The sequence below is a fragment of the Leptidea sinapis genome, chromosome 11, assembly GCF_905404315.1.
Source record: "Leptidea sinapis chromosome 11, ilLepSina1.1, whole genome shotgun sequence".
Classification (NCBI taxonomy): Eukaryota; Metazoa; Arthropoda; class Insecta; order Lepidoptera; family Pieridae; genus Leptidea; species Leptidea sinapis.
The window spans coordinates 13,785,224-13,811,470 of NC_066275.1; the positions used below are offsets into that span (position 1 = coordinate 13,785,224).

General features: G+C 32.7%; 2 protein-coding genes across 3 annotated transcripts in view; one reads left to right on the forward strand and one right to left on the reverse strand.

Moving 5' to 3' along the window:
- The window catches only part of LOC126966977 (uncharacterized), a 516,069-nt gene that overhangs the window by 406,442 nt on the left and 83,380 nt on the right, over positions 1-26,247 (forward strand). The gene's annotated exons all lie outside the window — the stretch shown is intronic.
- The window catches only part of LOC126966914 (chaoptin-like), a 32,166-nt gene continuing 22,658 nt past the window's right edge, over positions 16,740-26,247 (reverse strand). Inside the window, exons 2-6 of one of the 2 annotated variants that reach the window (XM_050811197.1) lie at positions 24,808-24,984; positions 23,814-23,958; positions 22,859-22,969; positions 18,955-19,256; positions 16,740-17,781 (exon numbers count right to left, since the gene is read on the reverse strand). In XM_050811197.1, the coding sequence (XP_050667154.1) occupies positions 17,495-17,781; positions 18,955-19,256; positions 22,859-22,969; positions 23,814-23,958; positions 24,808-24,982 (1,020 nt within the window). In that variant the 5' untranslated portion in view covers positions 24,983-24,984 and the 3' untranslated portion in view covers positions 16,740-17,494. Of the gene's footprint in view, positions 17,782-18,954; positions 21,948-22,858; positions 22,970-23,813; positions 23,959-24,807; positions 24,985-26,247 lie in introns of both variants that reach the window. The other variant, XM_050811196.1, reaches the window with a different exon arrangement.

The following is a 26,247-nucleotide window of genomic DNA, read 5'->3' on the forward strand; positions in this document are numbered from 1 at the left end:
TTAAAAGAGAGATTTACTCTAAATGTTCAAAATGTGGATGCAAATGTTTTAGTATATTTACAAAAAGTACTTAAAACCTGTTGAAATCTGTTTTAATTTACTTTGCAGGCATAGCTCTAGATTCTAGCTTACAATGGGGTCTTAAGTGGTGTTTCTAGGACGATACGATGTGGGTACTTCCAAAAGGAGCGCGTATACCTTTCTAAGAGGCTGGGCTCATCATCATCACAGACCATCAGGTGACCCGTACGCTTGTTTCTTCTTTTCTTCTTTCTTCTCTTTCATAAAAAAGTATCATATTTATGCTATAATGTTATCGGATCCTTCAGCTATTAGAAGTACAAATTGTTGTGCTGGGAAGGGTATCCGCAGTATTCATATAAAGCCCTAGAGAATCATTAAGAGAATTTCAAAGAATATATTACTTAAAATATTGCCTGTTGCCTCACATTATATCCACGATAGTATAACTTTTGTGTATATGGACTTTAAAAAAATTGTGATATAAATATAACGCCATATTTCAAAGTAATAGCGGCAAAGTAGGTGTTTATGCCCTACAATTAGAGCAATATTTTTCTCAATATCTAACTATAAATGCTTTAAGTTTAATATTTTTAAATAGCATCATCCAAAGTCAACTATATGAAATGCTTTTACTTTGAAGTGATATTTCAGAACTAGTTTAATCCTCAAGAGGTAAGTCGTTGATAACCTTTCCTGCAATTTAACGAAATTGTAAGAAGCACTCAGTGCAATAAGCAATAAGAATCGTTTGCAATGAACACGGACAATTACCTTCGAGATGTAGACGGCTCTCATAAGTTCCCATTTCTATATTGGTTCTTAATAACTTCGGTACTGTTATTTATTGTTCATTTTTATTATATTTACAGTTATAATATTAGCTACAGGAATATAAATTGCAAGGATACTAAAAAATATCAAAATATACAGTGTGAGTACATAATTTACGTTAAAAGTCCCAATTGAGATAATATTTTTTAACTAGTTACTAAAAATTTATTCAAATTGAAAATTTTCTTATCTCATCATCTTCATATCAATAAGAATTATTATTTGAGAATGGCTGGCACTTCAAAATAGCTTTTCCAGTGTAACCGAGTGTTGACCTGACGCCGCTTTATATATTTTAAACGTACGTAAGCTCGTGTCCTCGGAGACTTGGACCTTGGCCTTGCTGTAGAGGGAAGTGAAAAACGACATGACGGACCCCCAACCCACGTCTAGGTGACAAGTGGCAGCGGGGTAGCTTTTGAATGTGTGTAGGTGTCGGTGCCCTATTCGCGATTGTGATATATAAATATATGGGCTTATTTGACCAAATGGGGTCCTATTAATTTGTCTCAATAGTTGCAACGTTTCGATGAGTACCACAGGCTCTACTTTTAGTGTGGTTAATAATTTCATTACGCTTTTTTCTGTACAGTTTCTTAGCTCATTCCAGCGCAGCGGCTTAAAGAGACCCCAAAAGTGTAGGGTTAACGGGGGTAGTACAGAACTGTGTTATCCAATAATTTTGAGTGAGGTGGACCTTCAGAGGCCTCGGCAGATCACACGTAACTAGAGAGAAGAGAGGTGGGGAAATAACTGAGCCCAGTAAGACACCCGACCTGATAGTAATTGTCGTTAAGAGCGTTCTTTCGATGAGACAATGAAATGTGTGACTCGTAAGATAATCTCGAATGATCCGCACGAGTCTATATGGCACACGCAATTAAGAATGAGTAAATATTAAGCCACTGTGCCAGACCTTATCGAAGGCCTTCACGACGTAGAAGTCGGCCTCCGTGCCACCGAGGACGCAGAGCGGAGGCCAGACTGTTCATCGGGAATAATTTTACGTCAATAAAGGTTTTTAGACAAGTCCAAGTATTCTTTTTTGGTAAAGTTTACCGTAAGAAATAAGTAAACTAATCGGTATATAGCTGCTAGGATCTGAATCACTATCACTTACCGACAAAATATTAATTGAAAACGCGGTAAATTACCCAAATTCCTTGCTACGGCATCTTTTTCCTGTTATTATGTTCTACTTACGAGGCTGTATGGGCTTGATCCCTTTGCCTAAGAAATTAAAAAATGGCGGCCAGTTCAATATTCACACCACCAGATAGATGAAAAGGTTCCATTTTTGAATAAGATCTCTATATGAAGACAGTATGATTACATATTTATGGAAATTTCAACGCACCCATTTTATTCCCCAGGGATTTGCCTCTACAATTTCTAGGAAAACAATGAGTTGGATTACTTTGATATTCGAGACATATAATTGAACATTGTCATGCTGGAGTTGTGCATAGTTTTTCATGTTTTTCAAGTACTTTATATTGGCATTAACTTCAATATGATGTTTTTTTTAGCTATTTGATTTGTTTTATATTCTTTATAGCTTTCATTATTTAAACCTTACTCTAGTTGTAAATATAATTCATACCATGAATTGAATGGTATCTGTTGAAATTCCCTCTTATTTCGCGATCGAGTACCGTTGGTCTCAACGCTTTGGGAAAATCATCGTCTCTTTTTTATAATTAGTCTTCCTCTACACCTTTTTATTCTTAAGGTACCATTATTAGGCCAAAACAATTAAAAGAACATTCAACATGGATTACAAAATCAAGAGACAAATTGTTTACATAACATTTATTTATAAGATAATTATCTAAAAGATTTTATTAAACCTCTATAATTATGATGACATGAAAAGTAGTGCTCATTAATAAAAGTTAAAAGAATACCGTGTTTTTTTAATTATTTACATTTTATAACATTGTTTACATATACACTGCCATCTAGATATAAAGCGTATCAAATTCAAATATAATGAATTAATGTTGAATATTTGTATCACTTATTGAAAGTTTTATTTCCAGAATACACCACCTTTCCAGCACCACCATTCGAAAAGATGAGTCTCACAGGCCTAAGAAAAAAATCAAGAAAAAATTCAGCAGGCATTTTAAAAAATAAAATTGCATTGGGTATCTCCTTTATGAAAAGCATGAGGTCACCTCATTCCTGAGGTGTTTTTGTTATCAACTGAATTCCAGATACTTAAAAAGAACCTCTGTAGAGATATTTAAATAACATCTTTGACAGCTCGTTGCGAAAACAGGGTGGAAACAGGATGAACATAGCGCCGGCGACTTCAAATTATTTAAATAAAATTAATATATTGAAAATGTAAGATGTTCGTGGTATCGAATATAATGTAGTTTTATTATTTATTATTTCAAAACCGAATGACCGTATGCCACGAAGCGTCAGGATAAATTAAATATTAATAAAAATTTAACTTTTACAAAAAATCTAATGTAAAAACACAGTTACAATCACACGCGTTTTAATCCTATAAAAAGTATTTTATTTAAACAGCCTTTCATATTACCGCAGCCCAGGCCAAGAAATATCATCATTGGAGTATAGTTAGGATAACAATAGGAATCTTACTAAAATTAAATTAAAATTAAAATTATGGAATTACTACACCTGTAACTAAGGTTATAGTACCGATAGCCCCTCTTTAAGGTCGTATTGCTAGCCCTACAGGCCTTTGCTACTGTTATTCATTCATAAATGATTGGGAAACGATTTAAAACGCCACCTCTGTGATTGTACTGCGAATGATCTAGAGACAGGATTAAGATGTCAGTGTGGGTCCGGTAAATAAACAAAAACATCTAAAAAAACAATAATTATAGGACCTTAAGTTGATGAAGGTTTTGCTTAATGACCGAACGATAGATGAAGTAAATCTAATGATCGTCGAAGTTCTTGTACTACTTTTCTGACGACCTGTATAGCCGAGTGGTTAGCGATCCTACCTACTAAGCTAGAGGTCCCCGGGTTCGAATCCCGGTAGGTGCATGCATTTATATGATGAATATGGATGTTTGTTTCCGAGTCATGGATGTTTAAATGTATTTATGTATGTTTATATGAATTTATGCATGTTTAAGTAAGTATATTGCATTAAATATATCGTTGTCTTGTAACCCATAACACACGCTTTACTTGGGGCAAGATAATTTGTGTAAAAGTGTGTCAATACATAAGTGAAGCTAATAAAAACGCGTAAAAAAATGATAAGGATTTATATCGTATTTGTGTAAACAGCTTTTACATTACCCCTTTATAATTGCCAATTTTTAAAGCATAAAAATGGATATAGAATGTTATTCTTAAGAGATAGCCATATGCCATCGCAACTTATCTGTGGACCTATATAAGATACACAATTCCATCATACATTATTTTCTCTAAGTAACCGTTTGGTTAAATAAGTGTATCTGAATATGTACAGGTCTACTAACACTAATTATAACATATCAATGCTATTATCATCAACTTTAATGATCAATCAATAATGAAATCAACCCGTAAACATAGAACTAACATTGTATCTACTAAGCCTACGGTATTGTCAAATATAAATATTATATATCACCACATAACAATATACGAATAATATTGGTTTACATTGTAGCACATTCACTGCCCATTTTCAATGCTTAAGTAAGTCATTATTGTACGTTTCATTCGGCATTTGTAGCATTAGCTTTTATACGCATTATATAATCATTATGGCTATGAAACGGCCTTGGGTCTGTTATAATAAGTGCTTCAATATGAAATTAGTTCCGTTATGGTTGAGTTGCCACAAACGCATGATTATATTATACTTGCTTAATTTTCATAATAATGCTATGCTAATAGCAATATAATTTTGTATTCGTGACAGCTTCCACGCAACGAAATTATCTATAGTGCTATTTTGAAACCATAAGCTCTAAATTAATTTAAATATGTTTTAGGTAAAATAGAATGTTTTACTAATAAGTTTATATTACCAATTGTAAGTTAGTAAGCTTAAGCTGGCGATCGCTGTTGGGGCAGTAAAGTCCTCGAATGGCGACCACGTACCGGAAGACGCAGTGTTGGTAGGCCCCCCACAAGATGGACCGACGATATGGTCAAGATCATACAAATGATTTAAGTTTTCTTTAGTGTTAATTCCGCCAATATTTGTTTTTAAAACAATTCGACACGTGTTTCGCCTCTACACGAGGCATCCTCAGGACGTGTTGTCTCGCCAAAATCTGGCACGAGAGAGTAGTGTAGAGTCTCGTGCCAGATTCGAATTTCGTGTCGAATTGTTTTAAAAACAAATATTGGCGGAATTAACACTAAAATAAACTTAAATCATTTGTATAATTATGGATTTCCGCAAAGTAACGCCTAATTCAATAAACGGTCAAGATCGCCGGAATACGTTGGATGAGAGCAGCGCAGGACCGATCGTTGTGGAAATCTTTGGGGGAGGCCTTTGTCCAGCAGTGGACGTCTTCCGCCTGATGATGATAATGATGAAGCTTAAGTTGCTTCGCTTGCACTAAGATGTTTTAGATAATCTATTTTGGCAAAATAGACATGGAGTACCTTTGATTAAATCCTAAGAAATCTGCTTAGGTTTCATGATATGTCATAGATTATTATGGCTTTTTATAATGTAATTTCTAACTGGTTTAGTTGCTGCACATTGTGACCCCACCCTACTCGGTAAGTTAATATTATTGTGAATATAAGAGTATGAAATGTAAGTCTTAAATAAAATTTATTATTTTTTGAGGTGTATTTTTTATGTATATTTTAATGATGCGCATTTTTTTATGCTGCAGCAATATTGTCGCAATATGTCGAATGCGACATGATTACGTTGCCACGACACGTTCTGATAAGCCATTTGTCATTATCATTTGAATACAAAAGTTTTCGAGTTGTTTTTGTTTTTCTATACCAAAGGAATAATGATCTTATCAACTATAGTAGTTAGTTTTAATTTATATTAATGTTAGTATATTCGAGGTCTTACTATGAATTGCTATAAATATATTAAATATTATTAGTAAATATAATTTCGAAAGACTTGACTGACGATACAACGATTAAATTGAAATCTAGAAAATGTATTATCAATACATGTACAGACAATTCCTTTTAAAATTTTCTACCCGCTCCGTTCATTCAAACTTTTTCCATTACAAAAAAAAAGGAAAAAACTAACTTTCGTTCCACTTTGCACGAGCTTCGCTTCATCGAAGGCATTGTCTTAGTTTCCAAGTTAAATTTGGTTTGCTATAAATTGTATCAACCGCGTAGGTCGGAGACATGTATTTGGTGATTCTAATGTCAGTACCAATAGAAAAATACGGATACAAATTAGGATTAATATTTGGGATTTTATTTAAGCGACAAAATTTCGCAAATATTAAATGATCCATCTAATAAATATTATTTGACTATAGAATTAACATTAAAATCTCAGACGTAAGACATCACACAGCCGTACGTATATGACGTCACTGTACACCAATCACCCTGAAACTTTCATTCAATGTAAGATATTTGTATCGCTTATTGTATAAACCTCAGACTAGAGAAGAACGGGCGCAAAAAAACTTAACATAATATTTATTTCAAGAACATATCGCTTCAGTTGTCAAATGTTTGCATTTTTAAGATGGACCTTTATCAATTAAATGGTTTTTACAAGCCTTACAAATTTAATAAAACATTTATTTTACAGTTTATTTTATTTTATATGCTGTAGAATAATCGTCTCATATTTATTTTGTATTTGCTCAACGATATCAACTTTAAATGTATCAAATTAAAATATCTCTAATTATTTTTTAAAACATAGTTTGTTATAATTGTATAAATAATAGATAACCACAGATTAGCATTTAAAAGATTAGTAGGAACAAATTTACAGAAAAAGAGACAATCAATCTATCATTTTTAAGGCCTTTCTTATCTAGATCTAATACTCTACTTAAGAAAATTTATTGAAGTAGGCGTTACTTTACGGAAATCCATAATATACAAATGATATAAGCTTAGTCTCGTGCCAGATTTTGGCGAGACAACACGTGCTGAGGATGCCTCGTGTAGAGGCAAAACACGTGTCGAATTGTTTAAAGACAAATATTGGCGGAATGAACACTAAAGCAAGCTTAAATCATTTGTATGATCTACACTTAATAAAATATTTAGACATATCATTGAATAAGGTATAGAATTGTAATCAAGTGGGTCCGTAATGAAAATTCGTTACTTGAACTGTTCATATTATATCTATACTTATAATAAATCTGCAGAGATCAAATTTCTGCATAAAGAAAATAAAACAAAACTGAGTCAGGGGGATGTAAGAAGAAAAATAGAACAACTGCCGATTTTTTTGGAATTTTTTGATTCTCTGTCTGTTTGTCTGTTTGTACGGGCTAATCTCTGAAACTATTGGACCGATTTAATTGAAATTTTGGATGATGTTACCTTATATCCCCGGAAAACATCTTAGATACTATTCATCCCGGAAAATTTAACAGTTCCAGTGAGACTCAACAACAATAACATAATTAAATAAAATTGAGTATGTTGATACCTCATATTGCCGGTCAACATCTAAGATACTTTTTATCCCGAAAATTAGAGTTTCCACGGGACAGTTTAAAGCCTATACTAACGTATATAGCGTAGTACACAACAACTTATGCACATAATTTGATAAAATTTGGTATGTTGATACCTTTATTGCCGGTCAACATCTTAGATACTTTATATCCAGGAAAATTAAAGAGTTTCCGTGGATTAGTTAAAATCTTTAGTAACTTATATAGCGGAGTACACAACAACTAATGCACCTAATTTAGTAAAATTTACTATGTTAATACCTTAAATTGCCGGTCAAAACTTTTCATCCCAGAAAATTATTGGGTTCCCATGGGATAGCTAAAAAAACTAAAATAACTTATATTGGTTAGTGCACAATAACTTATGCACTTAATTTAATAAATTTTGGCATATTGATAATTATATTGCCGGTCAACAACTTGGATACCTTTCATCCTGGAAAATTAATAACTTTCCGTGGGAAATATAAAAAACTACAGTTTCTTTATATAGCTTAGTGCACCTCAACTTAATTTAGTAAAGTTAATACCTTATATTTTTACCGGTTAACAATGTGTAAGTATTATATTATATAAAATTTAAAAATCCCCTAAAAGTAACGGGTTCCCGCAGAAAAGTAAAACACTACAAGAACATAGCCCAGCATAGCGTCACTTATATTAAGTCAATTGTGTGTGACGGACGTCATTTCCACCAAAGGCAAAGAGTAAGAATGACAGATCATTTACGTCAAACATAATAAATAGGAACAACGATACATCGCTGCTTTGGAAGAATAGTGTATTACAAAATACCACAATTTCGAGATTATTAGACCGCGGAAGGGTAAAACTTTATGCCATTAGTGGATTTACGTCCGCATTTATTTTTGAAAGTGATGCTTCACCAGTTGCAATTGTGAAAATCACAGCCCTACCTCCTGGCTTTCCAAAGAAATATCTACTCATATTATAAATACGAAAGTTTGTATGGATGTCTGGATGTATGAACCTGGAAAAATCTAAAATAGTTATAAATAAATAGGTAATTATAAATAATTCATCTAATAACTAACAGAACGTTACAATATATTTTGAAGCTATTTTACGACCGTGTGTTTCCAAATACATGTTCTTTACATCAAGCTGCGTAATGTCTGCAGCAATGTTCTGTGATTTACTCTTAGTGAAAAGCGCTTGTAAGAGTCTGCTATAAGCCTGCGTTCTGAGTGGCGGCGCAGCGCGCACGTTCGACATGTTTGTCCGTAGTGCGAGCGGGCGCGCACATTTCACGGCGCGTTCTACTGGCGTATTTTGTTTTTTACTCGCAGATAGTGAAGTGAAATGTCGAAAATTAATGACATTCCTGCTGAAGATAATGAACACTACTTTACATATTGTATTATTTTTTTGAACTCATATATTTTAAAATATTCTATACCCTTTTAAAAATTTCCTTTAAAGTTAGGAACAGTTTTTCAGAACTTATTCATTCTCTGTGAAAATGTAATTCTAAAAAAATGTTGGTATATCTTTTAATATCTCAAATTTCTCCGGGTATCGTCTTTATTCTTCATGTAGACTAACGTTCTGGTTACAAATTTAAATTAAATTTAATAGTGTAACGTATTCACCGCTACATTTTTCTGTAGTATATATAATTTCGGGCTTTATTTTTTTTCACAAAAAATATATCATTGGTAAAAAAACTCCTTTATCTAAATATCGAAAACGTTTAAGCTTCGATTTCGACGTTATTAAAACCAAAGTAAAATGACAAACACATGCGCGCAAAGTTGATGTTCTTTTCTGCGTGCAATTAGGACAGGTATCTACTTGTAAATCCGCTCTGCAATCCGCCATACGCGATGCGCCATGACTCAGGATGCAACCAAAGACTTATTGCTCTCTCGCTACTGTGTGAATAAGGAAAATTAGATTAATTAACGTTGCATTTCTACTAAATTAATAATTACTCACCATATCATGTATACATCTGTAGTTATAACACTTTGATTATCTATTTCGGTTTGATACAATCATTGGCTTAAAACACTTGTCAGCTAAAAATATTTCATTCATAAAAGCTAATGTCACTTAAGCGTTTAAATAACTATACTTCCATTTAACGTTAATTCATAATATTACGTTATTTTTACTAGAGAAACGGTTAAGCTAATACATCTTTTTACAGCCATAATAAAAATAGGAAAGGAAAAGAGTTGACAATACAATAATTGATTGTTTCATACGATTTACATTTATATAATAAATGCTACTTGGTGTGTAAATATCTAATAAGTATCTCCTCCAAATAACTCTTACTAAGCATGGCAGTAGTTTAATACCAAGAAACGCTAAACACAAAATAAAACTTTAATGTTTTCTCACCGAGTGAGCAGACATGATTTTGGCTTTTTTGAGCTAGAGATATAATAAAGTAATTTTTCCCCTTCCTCAAAGTTTTTAGGTTGTTGTGAATTTCAACAATACTGGAATTAGTAATCGTATTATGTAATACATAGTTTCTAATATTGTTTAAATTCTTTCCATGCTGACATGCATGCCAATTGGTAGCTAGATGTAACGTTTGAGCGCAGATACTGTTGCATCTGATTAGACTATACTTTTAGACCTTTCACCTCTGCATCTCATTGTGATGCAAAAAAAATAACATAAGAGAGGTGTGAGGTCTTAAGTCAAAGTGTATGTATACTGTCTTTTTGTGAAACCACTCTGTAATCTAGTTTTTAAAAATTGAGACTTTCCAACAAACTACATCTGGACAGAACTCTGTATCAGGACAAGAAGTGAACTTTCCTGACATTACAAGAGCTGAAGATTGGCCCTCGTCTAGCCCAGATGTGAACATCTTGGACTAAAAATTATGGTCAGTTTTAGACACGGCCTACTTTAAGCGATACGCTAACATCATACAAATCTGTAAAATAAGCAGTTACTAGATTCCGAGATACTGGAAATTCATAGATTCGTGTCCAGCAAGCTTAAAGGCCTGCAATAAATCCAAAGGTAGAATAATAAGAATAGAACTATTTTGAATTATTTGCTGAGACTTTAATAAATATATACATGTTATCCCAAAGATTAAAAAAAAAAATTTTACAATGACAGAAAATTGTTTTGTTAGGGATTTGGTTTTGAATTACAATAATTACTGTATGTGATTGAAAAGTTGCGCTTATGAATAGTGAACAACCATGGTTGTGTCGTCATTATAGTAATTCTCATTACGTAGTAACACTAACACGTAACTTTGTAAATAGAGTCATTCGACTTAAACATCATCTAAGCCTAAAATAATGTTGTAACGAGCACTGCCACCTCATGAGGACCTTACTCAACGCTTAGTAGAATGGAGCTACACGTAAAGTTAATGAAACAATTGTTTGTGATTATAACTTGACAAAAAAAGTAGTACGCATCAGTCACAGACGCACCGATGAACTAAGTAGATATATTAGTAGGTATAAGTGATAATAATTTACTGAATATGGCGCCGAATAACTTTCCACAGATCACGCAGGGTCGTGAAACTCGCACGTATGTATTTTAGATTACGTCATAACAATATCCATATTTCTTGTAACAGAACTTATGGTCAGATTAGCTCAGAGATAATGAAACGTAAAATAATATTCATTTAATTTTAATGTTCAATAAAACTCTGGTGAAAAGGTATTTTCATATAACAGTCAGACAGCCAGCTGGATAATTTCAGTTGAATGTAAATCGAGCGTAGATATTGTTGGCAGCATTGTGACTTCAATTCTGAGCCTATTTTTGGATATGACGGGTAACCTACATCCTAGATATTAGATCCTAATTGTATTATTTTTTTTTACCCTTTTATCCAACTCAAAACTCTTGTTAATGAAATAAATTTGTGATAATATTTCTGTGCTCAGCACAAGGAAAATAATAATTAGTAGCCTTATTTATACCCTTTAACATATTATTAAGGTATTTTTCCGTAATAGTCGTGGCAAATTCTGCGGAGGATAATGGCATATTTTCCTTATAAAATTTATACGTCCAGATAGCGCTTTTGCTGTTAGAAAACCGCTGAAAAAAGGCCAGGTTTATTTCTTTAGTGTGGATCCATTGCTCAAAATAGAGGTTAACTGTCATCCTCAATTTTTTTCGATGTTTTCAAAGCAGTCTATCTAGACGTATAAATGATCTAAGATATTGTCACGAGAGTGGGTCAGGAATTGCAAAATAAATACAAAGCTTAAAGGAACGAGCCGTTACTGCGTTCACTTTTCAGAACTTGCACTTCGCAAGTCTGCCGCTGTTCCTCTAGTCGATGGCGGTGCCTTCAGCAGATCACACCGCACTGAATACTAGTTCTCTTCTATCTTCTTCTTCCTCTTCTCCTGGATCACTTCCACTTTTCACTACTTAATCATCTCTTCCTTGTTTTCCTTTTCACTTTCGAGTCTCAACTAGAACTGCCATAGACCATGCTTAGTACGGCTTATATACCGCGGATCTGATCTATTTCAAAATGATTCTCTTTTAATTTCAATTTATATTGTATGAGATATTTCTTTTAACTATTTTTATCCTGCTTGCACATTTTCCATCCATTTTTCTGTGTTCGATTTGATCCTGAACTTACTAGAAATTTCCTTTAACCTTAAAAAACCCAAAAAAAAATCTTACACTAGTAGGTTATACTGGTAGGTGTATCAAACCCTACTACCAAACTACAGCGTCTGAAGTAAAAACTTTTCCACTACGCATAATGTTTGACGGGGCTGTCGAAATTATCTTTGCCTTGAAATTTTTATAACTCTCGTCATACATGACGTCATACATGACGAGAGTTAGTTACATTATCTTTATTGTAAATAAATAAATAAATTCTTTATTTTGCTAGAAAACATGTAACAATGGGTGTAAATAGTTTTAATGTATCAATGTTATCGGCCATTTCTGGCGTGCAAAATTATTATTAACAAAATTCTAGTTATTATTATAATTGATTAACAAACTCTATATTTCAAGCACTCAGGTTAATTTAAATTATAATTATTATTTTTAAATGTCAATTAATTTAACCTAATGTGTCAACATTTCATTTATGGAATAAAAACATTTATCTTTAAGCCATGTAAAAAGATCCTTTTTAAATCGTTGGACGGGTAATACGCGTAAGCTTGGAGGGAGTTATTTAGGATGAGGATTAAATATTTATATACACATGACATAGCTACATTTTCCGTAGGATGCATTATGATATTTGTGTGCAATCACCAGTCTGTCACCGTTTCTTGTATTTCTCGGATAAATATCTCTTGCTTTTGTAAATAAATGGTCATGTTGTTTGACAAAGATACATATTTCGTATATATGCATACAGGGAAATGGAAGAATACGTAATTCTTTAAACAGTGGTTCACACGAATCTAAGTAAAAAGCTCCTGTCATAGCTCTTAAGCATCTCTTTTGGGCTATGAAAGCTCTATTAGCCTCGCTAGATTTTCCCCACAAGATGAGTCCATATCGAAGTACTGATGCGACATAACCATGATAAGCTGCCAGGACTGTACTTGGTAAAGCCGTTTTACGCAATCTATATAACACATAAACATATCTATAAATTTTTTGGCATACCATGTCTACATGCTCTTTTCATTTTAGATTTTTATCTAGAAGTACTCCTAAAAATTTAACATGCAGAGCTGTAGCAAGAAGATTTTCAGTTAGAGTCTATGTTAGGGGAAAATCCTAAATAATTAATCTAATAAATAATATTATGTAATTATAGCCCAAAAAGTTGACATTAAAATTCTTCCAACCCTTTTGTAAACTGTAACCTTTTTAAGTTTTATATTATCTTATTATATTCTTAAGACTACACTCTTAGGAACACAAGAAGCAGTGTATTATCATTGATAATAATATTAATATTATTACAGTCAAATTTACATGGTTCGTTAAGGATGAGCAAACAAGCTTCCATAATTGTATAGATGCTTCAATTGTCTGATTCCGTAACATAATCAAACATCCCAACTGATTTAAATCCGATTATAGGATTTGTATTAATAAAGACAGTGTGATGGTTACAATTCAAGTTTATTGAACCGATAATATACAACAACAATACGTAATTACTGCATACAATATAAATGTTCATAATATTCTATGAACTGTACGTAGACTTCTGAGCTCCAAAAATTTTTTGAACATTTTTTTTTTGATTTTTTAGTAGAATTATTTCTTTATTTCATCATAAAGATTTTTTTATCAATGGTTAAATATGGTCATTATTTTTTTATTTATTATAATTTAGTAATTTCATGATACATTTCAATTGCATTTTCAACATAAATCGATTTTCATACATAATTACAACAACTCTTGCATAATTGCTGAACCTTAACTGCTGGTTGCGCCGGGGAATTTTAAATGGACTGTATTTAATAAAGGGGTATTCAAGTGAACAGAAAAGGAAGAAAGGGGAAACTTGCCCTTCTCAAAGATCTTGGCTTCTTCTATCACCTGATATATTCTCGGGACGCAATCACTTCGATTATACGGCGGCAAAACTACAGGAATACGAGGATTTGCTGGAATTCTTATTAAAAGTTGCAATGCTCAACCTTCGGGTGCAGTAATTTAACAGAAAGTGTTCCAAGCTATGTGAATATAGATGTCACGGTTCGCGGGGCTCTTGAGTCGTACCAGTTAGGTTGCTAAGGAAAAGGTGTTAAGGCTAAGGTTGTGTCTTACTTGTTCAATTCCATTAACACTATGGTAACTAAGATAAGAAACGAAAAATTTTGTTTCAATGTTGAAATTTCAGCACGCCAAATAGATTGAGGTACATTGAGCGGTCTCTGGCAAATTTTGATACAAATTTTTCATGTCAACTATATGATCATTCTCCTTAACGTGAAGGCAACGCCAGTCAATCTTTTTTCTCCATACTAAAATAATTCTTTACGTTAAAAAAGTTATGCTTCTTTGACGTGCAAAACGTAAATCCTTACAAACTTTTAATCCTCGTGCAATTTACGTTTGTAGAAAGAATATTAATGTAATAAAGAAGGTTCAAATATAACCAATTATTATACAGCATATTTGAGTTAAATGACGGTTATTTAAATTTCATTAAATAATTTTAAGTACCTGGACTACCGAGCCTTGGTCGGATTTTTAAGAAGATACAAAATTTTAACAAAAAACAACTAATAGGACATCTAGATTCGAACCGGGGTCTTCAGCTTTCCGGATACCCAATGTCCCATCTAAGCTATTATAGTCTTGTATATAGTGGCGAAATTTAACTTGGTATTCTAATGTTATTGTAGCAGTTTCTCATTAAAACACGGATAAAACATTTTTTTTTAATTGAAACCTTGCTAGATCGATTTCTCGCCCCCGAAACTTCCGGTATACTAAATTTCATTAAAATCGTTGGAGCCGTTTCCGAGATTCAAATTATATATATATATATATATATATATATATATATATACAAGAATTGCTCGTTTAAAGATATAAGATATACAATAAGAAAGAATGTCAGTTGTATCAATCGTATTGTGATAGACAGCAACTTCTCCAGCTCGTACATTTGGTAGTTTGAATTGAATTACACAATTGAAATATGGAATATTAATAGATTTATTATCATAGTTACAATCAACATTAAAAGCTGTGGATTGAGCTGCCCTGTGCGGTGTTTCTGGGACGATACGACATGGGACTCCTGTGATTCCTCTGGTGTAGCTAGAGAATGTGGGCGGCGGTGATCACTTAACACCAGGTGACCCGTACGCTCGTTGGTCCACGTTTTTCCATAAAAATAAAAATTGACATTAGTACAATTGAATCAATCAAATCACCGGATCGACTACCCGCAGACTTTGACAGTTCAAAGTATGTAATACAATGTCAAACCTTTCCTCTGGTCGATAAAACTAATATTGGGTGTCGGTGTTCGCGCCGTTTATAATTTTTTTTTTCCTAACGAAAAGCACCAAAAGAAACTTTTCAATAAAACTTATATTTTTAAATTATATCTAATTTAAAATAGCATTATTTTAATATGTGTGATGTTATTACGTTACCCACTAATTACGTTTCCTGTATAATTAGTATGGATGTATTGAATATCTAAATAATATCGATATTTAATTACAGGATGATAACATAGTTTTAATTTAAAATATTTCATGTGGACGCCGTATGCGTACGTATGTACGTATAAATGAACGTTTGCGGTAAACTGAGGTCGTATATCGTGCTGGTTGAGAGTCATTTACGAGTACAACTATTCACAGCATTATATCCTGTGATTAAAATGTGAAAGTACGGTTTGTATTTTACTGTTTTTATGAAAATAAGGGACAAGATGATCAGGACGTTCAGGTGATGAAAAAAACAAAAATTCATATAGACTTTACAATTGAACTCGTCTCCTAAAGAAGACATAAGATGTTATGTCTCATTTGCCCTGTAATTTCACTAGCTACGACGCCCTTCAGACCGAAACAGTAATGTTTACATATTACTGCTTCACGGCAGAAATAGGCGCCGTTGTGGTTCCCATAATCTAGCTGGCATCCTGTGCAAAGGAGCCTCCCACCGGTACCACCTTATGATAACAAACTTGTTCAATTTTATGTAATTTTTTTAATTGGAGAATATTATCCCACAATCTAATCGATTTTCATTCCTTATTACGTCTTTTTCATGCTATTTATCATGGGACCAGCAAAATAATGACAATAAATTAAGATATTCTGAAAAGTGGGCAGCGCTCCTCTGGTTCCTCTGGTGATCACTTAACATCAGGTGACCCGTGCACTTAGTTGTCCTCCTCTTTCATAGAAAAGAAATATTATTCTGGATTATTTACTGGTTTTTTAGCATGAATGATATATCTACCAATACTCAAAAGAGATGTATTGGTTTTTGTATGTATGTTTTGGATATTTTTGCGAATTTTAACCTGATTTAAAAATTCACCAGTAGAAAGTTATTTTTAAATGCCAGGTTCCATTTCCGTTACTTCCGTTTGAAATGCGTTATCGGAATGCATTTACAAAGGATGGAGATATTAAATATCACTCAACCTTCAACAATTATGCAAATATTTAGATTCATTGAAATAATAGTCTGAAATCTACGCTTCCAAGGTATAATAAGTATTAAATAAAACAATTTCTTAGTGAAAATATTTATTCTTTACATATTTACATTTTAATTAATATGGCGATTATTTACATTTATTTTTCCTATAAAAAATAAAAAATAATAATATCTGACATACAAAAATGAAAAAAAAAAAGAAAATTAAATGCTTAGTAACCTCTACATTTATAAAGGCAGCAGTAAGCCTGAGCGTTCCAGCCTTTTTATTTAGGTTTAGGCAGGTTATTCATATCGTTTATTAAAGATCTTTAAAAAAAAATAAAGGGATTTTTTTTCGAAAAATAATTGCGTCATTATACTCGCAATAAATAAAACAATTACATCAATGCGGTACATAGGAAACTATAGAAGATTTTATGGCTATTAAGGGCGTAAGACCTGCTATAAATTATTATATTGTATTTTGAAATTTTATGGCAAAAGTACTTTTAAAATTCGTTAATAGTATTTTATGATACTTTCATGATAGAAAAAAAAAACTGTTGTTACTAAAGATGCTCAGATTTATTGCTTCCATTATTTATCTTTTGTTAAAGTAAAAATTACTCAAAATTTTTATCAATATTAAAACATTGTTTGAACAAAGTATAAGAATACTTTTTTCTCACTAATGCTTTAATTTTATTATTGTTTTTTTTTTTTAAATAAAATATAATTTCAACTCTGTGAATATAAGTTCCCGTGTTCACGGCGTATAACAAAATGTAACGAAACCAAATATTATACTGTTCTTTAAAAAAAGGCTGTAATTACTAACTAAAATTGAATCCCTGATATGATACAAAGATATCATCATTACTATAACTAGTAATTGGGCTTTATCATCTAAGAACTATAACCCATATACTATAAGTTATTGTGTATACAAAATTTATGAAATTTGGTTGAGCATCACTAGAAAGGGCACTAGCGTGACATTCGGCTTCGTCTGCTCGAAGTTGAAGCAGTGGAAGATGGCGCCCCAACTGGTCCCTGCAAGTTGCACTCCTCATGGCTCTCCTCAGTTCATTACCAGCATCGTTCTCTTGAAGCCATCTGCGAAGCCACGCTCCAAGCCAAGCCAAGTCACACTCGCACCGCAGGGGATTTCCAGTCATGATCAAACCACCTGTACAATGACAAGGGTGTAAACAATTTATTATTCAAACGCAATTTTCCTCGCAAATTCGCAAAGCTATTAAGAATTAAAACTCATTACGAAGATGGGATTGCAGTTAGAGTTTGTTAAATTACTATAATATTCACGGCTTATTCCCACCGAGGTCAGACTCCACATGAAATATTAACTGGTTAACGTAATACCGACAGTGCCTACAATTTAGTAAGGTGTAGTTTGTTTAAACATCAAATTGTTATCATAATAATATGAAATTTAGCCATCTGTCAAAGTTAAGACATTTTACAGATGCATGAAGTTTTCCACATGATATTTATAACTTACCAGTTTGTAATTCATGCTTTTATTTTATTTAATAATGCTTTTATATAATCATTATAAAATCTTTTAGCCCCAATGTTACTATAATATAAATAAATAGAGATACATATAGGTTCATATAATATTTATCATCTTTACTTACACTGAACACACAGATAAACTGAAAAGAGAATGACATACACAAACGTATACACACAAAAACAAATTTTATATTCAGTCTCTATAGTATAGACAATAAAATGCAATTATATAATTAGTTAAGAGTGGGGGGGCAAGGAGACTCAAAGCACAGGTTCTACCCAGTTTGAGCTCCTGTCTCCCAACTGTAGTTTAACATTTAAGAATCTGTATTGCTATACTATTGTAATTATATTATATATTGGGATAAATATACGTATTTTTGATTTTGATATATAAAAAGTATTTAAAAGCATGTAATCCATGCAATGGGAAGGTCCCTATCTACTCTATCTACGATACCCGCGGTTCAATCCTCACCCGCCCCATACCAATGTTTTCTATAGAAAAAATATAATATAGCGTATAATAAAATAACTAATAATAGTTATTATATCCAATAGACTCAAGCCGTTCAACATAGAAACGGCTTGAGTTCAAAACGGCAATGCAAAGGTAAATAATAAACTGTGCTTTAATGAAATTAAAAAATATATTCCAATCACTGAAATGAACAAAAATTATGTTTTATTATCAATGCTGAATAAATGAAGCATAATATATATAATAAGGGATGTATACGACTGTACTAGGTATATATCAAAACAAACTATAGTCTAACAAGGAAAATTTGTATCAAAGTTCGGACGATCGTACATAACATACCTGAAAGCAATTTAGTCGCTACGTGACTCCAGCTCGTAAAATTCGGATAGAAGATAGCTGGATTAAGTCTTGCGATTTGATTGTAACTGATGTCGATACCTAGTTGGGGAATTTGGCCGAGGTGCTTCATAAACGTTGCTGGCAATTTGGAAATAGATGTTTCTGTTATTTTTACAAATATTTCTTGGCTGTTGGCGAATGGTTCAAATGCATCCTCTGATATTCTTTCCAGATTAGAGCCTTTTATTTCTAAATACCGTATTTTCCGAGCATCAATTCCATGTAGTTGATTCTTCAATGTTCTGTCCTTAAAATGTATTACCAACTTATATAAGGAAGGGAGGGATGACGTTATATGTGTTATACGAAATGAGGCATGATTTATTGAGGACCAAGTTTGTATGTGGAGGAACCGGAGGGAGGTAAGAGGACGAAAGGAGTCTTGGTCGACTATATCTAAATATTTAAGGCCGTTAATATTTAAATGTGATAATTTACCAAGTCCTTTGAAACTATTTGGCGTAATTCTTACTATAGGGTTATAAGAAATATCAAGTACAATTAGATTTTTTAAATGTACCCACATTTTTGGCACTAAAGAGGTAAGTCGATTATGGCTTATATCTAAGTGACGGAGGTTAAGGAGTCGCTTAACATCAGTCTCTTTGAAGCTGTTAATGTAATTAGAAGTCAAATTGAGACTTGTTAAGTTTGTTAAAGGCAGATAAGGCACTGACTTTAAACTTATGTTTGCGAGGTTCAAATGCCTTAAGTTGGGAAGGTTGTGAAACAGTTCCTTAAAGTTTGCCTTTATAAAGTTGAAGCTCAGGTCCAAGCGACGTAGGCCACTGAGGCTTGAAAATGTGTTATCAGATAGAACTGTTAGCAAATTGCTTCCTAACCTAAGACTAGATAAGAATTGTGTGTTTCGAAATATGTTACCATCTAGGTATTCTAATTTATTACCCGTGAAGTCTAAATGTCTTAGTGTAAATCCTATTTGTGATAGAGCTGTTACTGGGAATAAAGATATTCCATTGTAGCTTAAATCTAAATGCTCTATTATTGTATTTTTGAAAATATCTCTTGGTAAAAGTCTTATGTTATTGTGGTCCAATTTTAAATAGCGTAACTTTTTTAAATTATGAAACTGTTCAACTGCTAATTGTGTGATTGAGTTATACGATAAATCTAATATTTGCAACGAAATTAAATCTAAAAATGATTTTCTTTTTATAATACTTATACTATTTTTATGTAAGTCTAATATCTCTAATAGAATAGATTGTCCGAATGCTTCATTTGTAATATGAGCTATTTTGTTATGTGATAATATAACTTGTCGTATTGTATATTCGACAGCAATGAAAAACGCGGTCGGAACTTCGTGAAAATCGTTGTAAGAACCATCGAAAATATTAATGGAAATAAGGCTATTTCCATCTATATATTTTATTTTATTATTGCTTACGTTAATACTAAGGTTAATATTAGAAATAGATACATTTTGTAACGCATTGAGATTTAAATATGTAAGATTGTTATTTTGAAGTTCCAGTATCTCCAGTTTTGGTAAATTAGAAAATGTACCCGTTTCTACTGAATCAATAACGTTATCTGCAAGAGATAAATATCTCAAGTTAGATAAGTTTGCGAAGGTATGCTTTGTTAAGTTACTGATACGGTTGTGCGATAAGTCTAAGTTGGTTAATTCTGGGATACGCTCGAAAGTGGTTTTGCGTAAGCAACTTAGAAAATTGTATGACAACCTAATATTAGTTAGAGATAAAGTTATGTTTGTGTAATATTCATCTACAACTATTTCAACTATCCGATTATAATCTAAGTTAAGGTATTTAAGGTAAGGAAAAGCCGCAAGCTCGGCTATTCTAAGAATATGGAAGTCGTTGTTATCAAAGGAGAGCCAACTTAGGGACTCTAAACCCTCATTAATTTCAAATGGAAAATAACCACTGAAGAGGGTAGAAGAGGATTCCAATACGTGTAGTGTACCAGATAAATTAGAAAAAGATTGAGGATGTACATAGTAAAGATCATTGAAACTTAAATTGATTTCTTTTACTGGCATATGTACAGGGAAAACACTGTCGTATATTTGTGCAATCCTATTACCTTTCAAGTTTATTGTGCCAAGCGAAGTAGACCAATCTCGGAATTCATGAGAGAACAAATTAGATATCCTGTTGTAACTTAAGTCGAGATAACGAATGGATCCCGGCTCAAGTGCTTGGAGTGCAGAGGGCATTGAAGTTAGAAAGTTTCCTGCGAGAGAGAGCGTCTGAATACGGCTCGGAAGTTGGGGTGACTCCTCTAACTGATTGTAGGCTAGCGATAAATGTCGAAGTCGTAAGACCTGTGCTAGACTGTCTGGTAAGTAGGACAGTTTGTTGTGTTCTATTTCTAAATGCTCGAGGGAGTTTTTTAGTGCAATAAATATTTCCCGAGCCACCGTACTCAGTTTGTTATAGGATAGAGACACACGTTCAATCCGGTTGTTGGAAACAAGAAATTTCGGTACAAAAGTTAATTCATTCAAGTCTAATATAATCTGCCTAACTTGAACTTCACGAAATAGAAAAACGTCTTTATAGCCGTTTATTTTATTGTTACTTAAGTCTATTTTTTCTAGCTTCTTCATTTTGTTGCTAACACATGTATCGTTCAATTCGAATGATATTAAGTTGTGACGGATATGGAGTATTTGTAGTCTTGGAAGATTCTGTACTAAATCACAGGAGAGTTCATAAAGGAAATTATTTGATACTTTCAGGACAGTCAGGGAAGAAGGTAAGGAATCAGAAGTAATGGTTGTGAGATAATTTCCCTCCAAATCTAACTGTAGTAAGTGATTTAATGAAGTGAATGCTCTTGAGTTTAGTTGAGATATTTGGTTATTGCTTAATGATAAGCTGGTTAGAGTATCTTCCATATAATGCCATCTTATTTCAGTTCCAATATGCGATATAAAATTACTGAAACAAAAATTTATATTACAGTATATTATATTGATAGAAATGATGCAAAAACCATAGATTAATCAAATACAAGCATTAAGACAGACAAAACGTGCGAGAGATATGAACATCATTAATGGAGATTTTTTTTATGAAATTAAGGAATGAGACGAGCAGGACGTTCCGTTATACGCCCTGCCCATTGCGATGCAATGCCGCTCAGGATTATTGAAAAACACAAAAATACTGAGTGGCAAAACAATAGCGTTCGTCACCTAGAGATATATGATGTCAAGTCTCATTTGCCCAGTGACTTCACTAGCTACGGCGCCCTTCAGGTCGAAACACAATAATGTTTACACATTAATGCTTCACGGCAGAAATAGGTGCTGTTGTGGTACCCATAATCTTACTGGCATCCTGCGCAAAGGAGTCTCCCACTGGTAATTTAACAAGATAGAAAAGGAAAGCGAGTTTATTGTTTCTGTAAACGATTTTGATTGACAAGTCGTAATCAGTCAGCCACGTTTAGCATTAGCTTCTTAGCATTTTAAATATTAAACCACTAGTACACATTGACAAATCAAAATTGATCACGCATTATTGTCCAAATGTTTTTAATTTTCTTTAGTATTAATTCCGCCAATATTTGTCTTTAAACAATTCAACACGTGCCTCTATACGAGGCATCTTCAGGACATGTTGACTCGCCAAACTCTGGTACGAAACTCAAGTCTAGTGTCGAATTGTTTACAGACAAATATTAGCGGAATTAACACTAAAGAAAACTCAAAACATTTGGATAAATATGGATTTCTGCAAAATAACGCCTACTTCAATAAATTTTCACGTATTATTGGGCTGTTAGGGTCCTCTACACTTCTATATTCTAAATCTATGGTTATAACATATAATTTTTGATCGCTTACTTTTGTAAATTTAACCAATTTAGGACTCTTAGATCTTTTAATCCCTCTTCTGGTATTTCTGTAAATTCGTTGTAACCAAGGTCTAAAGAAGCAAGTGATGATGACATTGAGCTGAAATGAGTTAATTAATATAAATTTAAATTGAATAAATGTAAAATTATTTATCTACACCTATGCTTACAATCCTCGATTAAAGATTCTAAAACAGTTAGCTTATTGCAAACATTGAAACACCCAATGTCCTAATAACCATTGCATCATCCAGACGAGTGTTGTAATGAAAATCATTCGTTTTGATTACAACACTCGTTTTGATGATGTATTGGTTACTAGGACTGGCTTTTTTAATGTTAGCAGTAAGATAGATAACTGTTAAGAATCTCTTATAGAGGATTCATATTATGGGTGTAGATAAAGTCTTGTAAGCAACTGTTGATAATTAGGTATTAAAACACGAATATGAATATATATGATAATAGTATCACATGACTGTTATTTACTTATTACACAACAAATCAAATCAAATCAAAAGAACTTTATTCATGTAGGTCAAGGAAATGACACTTATGAATGTCAAAAAAATATTTTTCTTATTGAATCAACCGCTACTTCGTAAAGGGTTGAGCTAATGAGAAGAAGTAGCAAGAAACTTATTGCCACTCTTTTATATCAAGATTTACATTTCCATCAATTTTCAAATCATTTCAATTACAATAAAATATATAAAATGATGCAACAAACATACTCAAACGTCAAATAGTCAATGCCTTACACGAGTAAGTCAAAAAAGTAAATGTAAATTAATACAAAAGTTATTGAGTAAAGTAGCTACTTCATCCACACACACCATAAATAAATATAGGTATTCTGTGAGCATTTTATAAGCGATTATAAATAATATATATCACTGTTGCTTAAATAACTATTAAACTATCTATAGCATTTTTGTGTTTACCTTAATGCATGTGATTCAATGTAATGTATTCTATTTGCTACGAGAACTAAAGTTTGCAACCGCAAGCCATCCAATGAACTCTCAGTTATAACTTCCAAGTACGACATACTTATATCTAGATGCTGGAGATCTATTTGCGGCCACTCTGTAAAAGGAATAATTATGCTAGATCACGTTACGGAGCTTCCTACCAATTACGGTTAGTACCAAATTGCTTTTAACGGCGTTCTAAATTTACTGCTTACAAACTATTTATGAAAATTTTTTTTCAAACATTATAACACCCTTTTTCGAAACGAATTAAATCTTTCACTGTTAAAATTAAAGGTATATATAGAAGAAGGGCGAAAATTTGAAGTTGTATGTATTTTTCAATGATGAATCATAATAAAATAAAACAAAATGTCAAAAAAATAAAAATAAAATATTTAGGGGTCACCCTTATCATTTAGGTGTATGAAAAATAGATGTTGGCCGATTCTCAGACCTACCCGATATGCACACAAAATGTTATACAAAATGATTCAGCCGTTTTGGAGGAGTGTGGTAACAAACACCGAGACACGAGAATTTTATATGTTAGATTTATTATAATTTGTAGTGAAGTTCTGTAACGGAGATTGTAACAATTTAAATATTATATCTAAAACATTGTGTCTATATTTTGAAATAATATTAATAATTTGTTATGTTTTTTTTTTAAACTGATAACCCTCACTTCTTGGTTTAATACACAAAATAAATTTGAAAAATAAAATTTTATGTACGATGCGGGACTTGAACCCACGACCTCTAGCGTTCCGTGCCAGTCCTCTAACCAACTGAGCTAACCGTTCGAGTGACGTATCGGCATAAAATCTTGTATACTTTGTTCAACTCTCAGGTTGTGGCTTCATCTACAGGATCTTCTTTACAGTTGATCAAAAAATTTTAAAAATTCGTTAAATTTTGTTTTTCAAATTTTATTTGTATAATATTAATATTCAATATATACCTGGAAACCTATGCAATGGTACAGCTGTGCATGACATGTGAGCTGCCCGGCAGGTACAGAGCGGACTTCCAGAACATGGCTCGAGACCACCTGGAGCCACCACCTGGGCCAGCAAGCAGGTGGCCACTATTGCCAGGCGCAGCATGTGCCGCTTGCATCCATCACCAAACACCATCACTGAAAATTATTTCCAGTTTAATAAATCGTCAAATATTGCTTTGCCTTATTTATGAACTTTAACGTCAATACCGCATACAATGGCGTAGTGTAGAGACGTCGGTCGCTTCATTGTGTGTCTTCTACGGCATTTATCACGGGGAGTGTTCCGAAGAGCTGTTTCACCTGATTCTTGCCGCCGAATTACACCTTTGCACGACACGCCACAAATTAGGATATCATCCTCACCATCTGGATGTGTGGCGGTCCTCCACTGTGTTTCAAGTAGCCTTCTTCCACGTACTACAAAACTGTGGAATGAACTTCTTTGTGCGGTGTTTCCGGGGCGATACGACATGTACCTTACTGTACTGTTGCAAGAGAACGTGGGCGGCGGTGTTCACTTAACACCAGGTGACCCGTACGCTCGTTTTTCCTCCTTTACCATAAAAAAAATACATTCAATACTGAAAATAGAACACGAGAACAGGAGATACTGAAATATCATTTTAGGCTTGCCAGGTTAGGTCATCTATTTGCAAACCAAGTAAGCAAGTTTTCATGTCAAATTAATATTTATTTTCGTAAGTTACATCAATATATATTTTATATAATTGATTCGAGTGTTTAACATTAATAAAGTAATAGTCATTCTTGGATTAAATCGGATAATCGTATTAGCTTTGGTTTAAACATCAAATTTACACATTGAAAAGCTTTTTTTTTAATCTCTAAGAAAATTTTAAAGAAATTAATATTTCGATTGTTGTTTCTTAGTAAATTTTAAAATATCATTAAATTTAAAAATAACATTATTGTTAATACAGGAGGCTCTATTAAACACATTTTATAAAAGTCACTGTTGTAAAACATACAACTCAAGTGCAGATTTCCTTATAATGTATATTTTCTTATAAAATATAGATATATGTTCAGAACAGTGGGAGTGATTATCTGAAGTCGAAATATAAATGTCTTTATGCCTGTATCACTTTTATTATATAAAATAATATGTGTAAAATAATTATTCCATGTTATTCACTGTGAATTTCATCGCCATTTCAACCAACTTCCTCAAATCTCGCTTGCTCGCTATACACTGTATTCGGTATCAATAAATTCATGAATGTTTTCTGATTGTATTCATTTTTCGAAATGATTTAAATTGTTAGTGATAGCGCGGTATCAAGCATATACCTTCCGCAGCCCGCAGGTCCATTAAATCAAACTTGATATAATATATTGTACCGTAAAGTTTCCGGTACAAAACAATATTATCTTTTG